This window comes from Gymnoscopelus microlampas (assembly GCF_963454915.1).
Source record: "Gymnoscopelus microlampas genome assembly, chromosome: 1".
NCBI classification, from domain to species: Eukaryota; Metazoa; Chordata; class Actinopteri; order Myctophiformes; family Myctophidae; genus Gymnoscopelus; species Gymnoscopelus microlampas.
Window position 1 is genome coordinate 60,966,944 of NC_139962.1, and position 6,835 is coordinate 60,973,778.

The 6,835-nt window shown below is 42.2% G+C and overlaps 1 protein-coding gene across 1 annotated transcript; it reads left to right on the forward strand.

Annotated features, from left to right (window-relative positions):
* Positions 1-2,383: 2,383 nt before the first annotated feature.
* Positions 2,384-2,913, forward strand: LOC311046218 (small ribosomal subunit protein bS16m-like; the record flags this gene model as incomplete). The annotated part of the gene is made up of 2 exons (XM_084058411.1): positions 2,384-2,587; positions 2,746-2,913. Coding segments are annotated over 2 exons (315 nt in total), but the record flags the coding sequence as incomplete, so codon positions are not given.
* Between the last annotated feature and the right edge of the window lie 3,922 nt (positions 2,914-6,835).

Genomic DNA, 6,835 nt, shown 5'->3' on the forward strand with positions numbered 1-6,835 from the left:
TGGAGTAGAAGTACAAATTATCAAAAAATAATAATACTCAAGCAAAGTTAAAGTACCTCAATTGTACTTCAGTACAGTAGGCTACTTGAGTAAATGTACTAGTTACTTCAACCACTGTAGCACATGACTATCACACTGAAACACTAACCTCGCGTCACCAGTCTTTCCACCTCGGAGGAAAGCCTGGTATGCGTTACTAAAGACCCATATGATCCGGTCTAGGCCACGCTTACTGAAAAAAAAAAGAAGAAAAAATAATCCTCTTTCCGGATTCTGCCCATCCGGTTGTGCGGTGCCGCTTTGTTTTGTTTCCCCAATCCCTATTTAAATGGAATAGAATTTCCCCGTGGGATAATACAGACGCTAAATAGTCTCCGGATAGTGCACGCACATTTACATTTAAAAAATAAGCTAAACTATGCCGCATCAAGGGTTTTATTAGGACAGACCCATTTTAGGGTGAGACATCTTTCCGGTTCTGCCCATCTGGCCACTTTTTTTTTTTTTTTTACTTCCGCTCCCGACCGGATCATAGACACGAAAAGATATGCTGCCCAGGCTAGGCTACTGAAACACTACTTGCTTCATTCTTTAGGAAAAGGTGAATTAAATGAAGTTGTTTCAAATGAAGTTGTTTCCTGCATGAACATTTCTTCAACCAATGATAACTAAACAAATTACATCTATTCGAGTGACATCATTGCTGATGTCACTGGTTTGGTCCTGTGACATCAGCAATGATGAGACCAATCACTGGTTTGGTGCAGTGACATCAGCAATGATGTCACCAATCTTATTTAAGTGGAGAAAAATATCTAAAGGCATTAAAGATGCTATTGTCTCTTTTAACAAACAGGTTGGAACAGGCATTGATGGCTGGACTTGTAAAGAAGACTAACTTCCTGTGTACAGTAAACATGGCTGCGTCCTGAAAGTCACATTATTCCCAGACAGACGGTGCTAACATTAGGTCTTAACTGTTTATAGCTACCAAGCTGTAACAACAGACATAGTTGAGCTTCACTTACACAGCGGCAAAGGATAATTCAACATGGTGCATCTTTCATCTATTCTCCTAAAGAAATACCATGGGTGCAGGGGTCGCGCTAGGATTTTAATCTGCCGGTCCCAATGTCCGGAAGGATTCTAATTTATCGGACATCTGACAAAAATAACGGTCATAATAATTTGTATGCATTAATGACAAGCAGGTGCGTAAATACAGCCTAACACTTAGGCCTAAAGCATTATATTTTGGATTGAGCTATTTGAACATGAACCATCATAATATACACATTTTATATAGCAGGGTCATCTTACACAAATACATTAATTACCTACATTACCATTTGCGCATGCTGCGTGCGTAATGGTTTCTCAATAATCAATTGCATTTGAATGCATTTTCTAATCAAAGGGCACTGCACAAAATTGGGCATTTCAGATTAATCCTTCATAACGTGGCTCATCTGTTAGGGCAATAAATTATAGACCACTACTCACTCACAGGAGGTTATAGTTAGACAGTGGATGCCGTCCGTGCGTCTGGTTGGGACAGCCGTGGGAAAGTTGATGAGTTGTGAGAATCTTGTCGTCTCCTCATAGAACTATTCAGTTCAAAGTGGTAACGTTTTAACGTGTCCACCTCATAGAGTTAAAACATAGGTCCACGATTATGATTAACGTCGGGTTTCACCTCGATGCCATAGTTGCAGTAGCCTAAGCTGTGGAGTGTATTTACGCATCTGTGTTGGATGTTTCATCTTCAACCTGCACTGTTATTAAACTGTAGGGGCAACTTGCCAACTTTACTTTTTTTGGTTACTACAAGTGCCCTTGTAGTAACCAAGTATCTGTGACATATTCTAACTCGTAATGATACAACTTGTGTGTGACTGACGGTTAAATACACAACTTTATATAATGTAACTTGTAACCGGACCGCGGTCTGACTGCCGAGACCGCTGGCTACGCAGCAGCAGAAGCAACAACTACGCAGCAGCAATAACAACTCTCTTCTTCCTGTTGTACCTTCACAATAAAGTGTCCCCCATTTAGCGGCCAATGCAGCACATTTTACACTGGTTATTATTAACAGGGAATGTGTATTTTAACAGCGTGTGACAGACTCTTTTTTTCTACCTCTCTATCTCTCTCCCAGAAACACATGCACACTGTTAAGAGAGAGAGAGAGAGAAAGAAAGAGCGAGAGAGCTTGCAAAGCAGAGAATTTGAAATGTGCCTAATTCGCGGTGATAATTAATGAACTGCCGTGTCATTATCAACCGGTCAGGATGTCCGGAGAGATTTATTTTTTCCGGTCTTTGTCATAAAAAATCGGTCAAAACCGGCAATTATCGGACTAACGCGACCTCTGCATGGGGGGTATGTTGTCATCAGGTTTGCTCTGGCTGGACATAAACAGGTCAACAGACCCTTCTACAGAATCGTGGCAGCGTACAACAAAAGGGCACGAGACGGAAAATATATAGAGCAACTGGGTTCCTACGACCCTCTCCCCAACATCTACAATGAGAAGCTTGTCAGCTGCAACTATGACAGAATTAAGTACTGGATGGGGGGTGCAGTACGTTAGTCCGACAGCGCATTCCTCCGACAGCGCAGCGCTCCGACGTTTCAATACTAAACCCGAACCAAACCCGCACCCTAACCCTAACCGCACGCGGATGCCACATAGTCGGAGAAAAGGTCTGTCGGATTATCGCATGCCTCCCCTGGATGGGATGTGGGGCGCACACGTCAAAGGCGGTGGCAAAACTTCTAGGATTGGCTGGGTTCTTCCCTCTGCATCCCATGACTGTTACAGGCGCAGAGCGTCAGCGTGAAGCACAGTAAGCAGCAATATAGTGACAGAAATGGAGGAAGGAACGGAGGATGGAGAAAAGCAGAAAGAACTATAGGCTAAGTGGCAGCTGGGAGCTTCCAGGAGCAGCGGAGACACGTTCTCCATGCTGAGACACTTGACCACCAAAATAAAAGCCACCAGGTTGGAATTACGCAACAATTAGTTAGGAGTGTTAGTGGTGTGTGTTCTTTGTGTTCTGTCTTATTAGTGTCGTGTAGGTAGTGTAGTGTGTTATCATTATCTGTCGTTTGTCTCCCCATCATCGTTGTCGTCGCCATCATGCCTGTATGTTTTTTCGTTTTTCTGGAACGTTTAACATGTGAAACATGTTTTTTTGCTAACCCTGACCTTACATCCAAGTAGACAGAACTTTCCATGTTCTACTGTCCAATAAAACAGAACCCTAACCCTAACCCAGATTTCGAAAATAGCCGATCTACAAGCTGTAGACCAGACCAGTTTTTAAAGACATCTTGAGAAATAAAGTGCTAAATGTATGGAATATTTTCCAAATCTGGTACAGGGGTCCCTGGCACAAATTATAATTTCAGATGAGGGTCTGTGACTCTGTTGGGACAAGCACACATTTATTTATGTATTTAAAAACAAGCCCAACAAACCGTAACCCGCAACTATCAGTATCAATGTTTACAAAGTCCCAGAGTTGCTTATAATTAGCAGACATGCTCTTACCATTTCCGTCATATTGGATTAGGTTAAGGTTTTTTCTTATTGGAAATTGCATAAATTCTATTTATTGGATAGCGTTAGGGTTAGTTCCAAGTAGACACAACTTTCCATGTTATACTGTCCAATATCACAGAGCCCTAACCCTAACCCCAGATACATATTTTCAGAATAGCTGATCTACAAGCTGTATACCTGTTGGACCAGATTTTATTGTATAGTTGGTCCTGTGACATCAGCAATGATGAGACCAATCACTGGTGTGGTCCAGTGGCATCAGCAATGATGTCACCAATCTTATTTAAGTGGATAAAATTATCTAAAGGCATTACAGATGCTATTGTCTCTTTTAACAAACAGGTGTGGAACAGGCACTGATGGCTGGACTTGTAAAGAAGACTAACTTCCTGTGTACAGTAAACATGGCTGCGTCCTGAAAGTCACATTATTCCTAGACAGACGGTGCTAACAATAAGTCTTAACTGTTAACCACAACCAAACGTCATTATATTTCAGCTACCAAGCTGTAACAACAGACATAGTTGAGCTTCACTTAAACAGCGGCAAAGGATAATTCAACAAGCAACATGGTGCATCTGTCATCCATCCTCCTAAATAAATACCATGGGGGGTATGTTGTCATCAGGTTTGCTCTGGCTGGCCATAAACAGGTCAACAGACCCTTCTACAGAATTGTGGCAGCGTACAACAAAAGGGCACGAGACGGAAAATATATAGAGCAACTGGGTTCCTACGACCCTCTCCCCAACATCTACAATGAGAAGCTTGTCAGCTTCAACTATGAACGGATTAAGTACTGGATGGGATGTGGGGTGCACACAACAAAGCCGGTGGCAAAACTTCTAGGATTGGCTGGGTTCTTCCCTCTGCATCCCATGACTGTGACAGGCGCAGAGCGTCAGCGTGAAACACAGCAAGCAGCAATATAGTGACAGAAACGGAGGAAGGTAGAACGGAGGATGGAGAAAAGCAGAAAGAACTATAGGCTAAGTGGCAGCTGGGAGCTTCCAGGAGCAGCGGAGACACGGCCCCTCCATGCTGAGACACTTGACCACCAAAATAAAAGCCACCAGGTGAGGTAGATTTTGGAAGTTAGGTAGGGTAGTGTTAGGAGTAGTTAGGGTTATATATTCAGGGTAAGATTGGACAGAATAGCATTGACTTTTGGATAAAATTGGAATTACGCAACAATTAGTTAGGAGTTTTAGTGGTGTGTGTTCTTTGTGTTCTGTCTTATTAGTGTTGTGTAGGTAGTGTAGTGTGTTATCATTATCTGTCGTTTGTCTCCCCATCATCGTTGTCGCCGCCATCATGCCTGTACGTGTTTTCGTTTTTCTGGAACGTTTAACATGTGAAACATGTTTTTGCTAACCCTGACCTTACATCCAAGTAGACAGAACTTTCCATGTTCTACTGTCCAATAAAACAGAACCCTAACCCAGATACATATATTGAAAATAGCCGATCTACAAGCTGTAGACCAGACCAGTTTTTAAAGACATCTTGAGAAAGAAAGTGCTAAATGTATGGAATATTTTCCAAATCTGGTACAGGGGTCACTGGCACAAATTATAATTTCAGATGAGGGTCTGTGACACTGTTGGGACAAGCACACATTTATTTATGTATTTAAAAACAAGCCCAACAAACCGTAACCCGCAATTATCAGTATCAATGTTTACAAAGTCCCAGAGTCGCTTATAATTAGCAGACATGCTCTTACCATTTCGGTCATATGGGATTAGGTTAGGGTTTTTTCTTATTGGAAATTGCATAAATTCTATTTATTGGATAGCGTTAGGTTTAGTTCCAAGTAGACACAGCTTTCCATGTTATACTGTCCAATATCACAGAGCCCTAACCCTAACCCCAGATACATATTTTCAAAATAGCTGATCTACCAGCTGTAAACCTGTTGGACCAGATTTTATTGTATAGTTGTTGATTACTTCTATTTATCTTATGCCACTTTTCTACCAATTTACAGACGTCCACGGCAGATTGCCCCCTCTGTGGCTGCCACTGCTACCTGGGTTCCCCCCTGGAGCACACTCACAGGGTGAGGAACAAACAGGTTCTCATGACGAGCTTTGCTCACGGCAGGTGAAGTTCAATCTGGTCAAGTTCCTGTCATGTGTTTTTAGGTAGAGAGAGTCATTTCTGGCAGATTTCAAGGAGATAAAGGTCATAATAATTCATGACACTTTCTAAGCAGGGTTTTATACGCTTGTGTTGCTTAACTTGTCTTCACTTATTTTGCAGATGCAGGCAGAGGTTGTGGTGCCTTGAGCAAGGCTGCAACTGGGAGAGGAATGACAGCCTGGACAAGTATCTGACCTCTCAACATGGCTATGCACCACACATAAGGTATTGAATAAATTCACCAATTGGGTCGTTCTCACGAAAACTTGCTATTCAAGATTTAAAGCATGAAAACATTTTAAAGACTTTCATCAAGAAATAAATGTGCCCGCCCTGCTCCTGGTACCGAAGCCTGGACCATGTGCCCAGATGATTCAGCATTTATCTGGCTTACAAGTGCTTGACGCTCTGCCAATCCACAAGTTCCAGAAAACAGAGCGAGGCTGGAGGGAAGTGATTTGAGAGTTTAACATCTGAAGCTGACGTCAATTTGTTGATTTTTGCAAACACTATAATCCAAGTTGACAACTTCCCATGTTATACTGTCCAATAACACTCAACCATGCTGTACATGTATTTCTAACAGAGTGCTCAACATCTGACAGCGCTCAACAGGTCCAAACGTTTTAAAACGCTACAGTTGCTGGCCGAGTTGCGGGCCACTGACCCTTTGCCACCATTGGTCAGCAACCTGGACCTTGCTGAAGGAAATTGTAAGTACAATTAGTGTTTAAATTGTAAGAACCTGTGTGTGGCAGTAGGGACAACTAGATTACTAATGTGTGTTTCAAATCGGCAACAGTTGCGGGAGTTCCAGGTGGAGGAGTTCCAGCAGCAGCAGGTCTCCCAGCACAAGTCCTCCCAGAGGTAGTTGTAGTGGAGTACAAAAGACAACATTAGCCTCTGAGATGTAGTGGAGTAGAAGTACAAATTATCAAAATAAATGAATAGCCTACTCAAGCAAAATGACAGTACCTCAATTGTACTTAAGTACAGCAGGCTACTTGAGTAAATGTACTAGTTACTTTAAGCACTGTAGCACATGACTATCCCACTGAAACACTACTTGCTTCATTCTTTAGGAAAAGGTGATTTAAATGAAGTTCTCTCCTGCACATG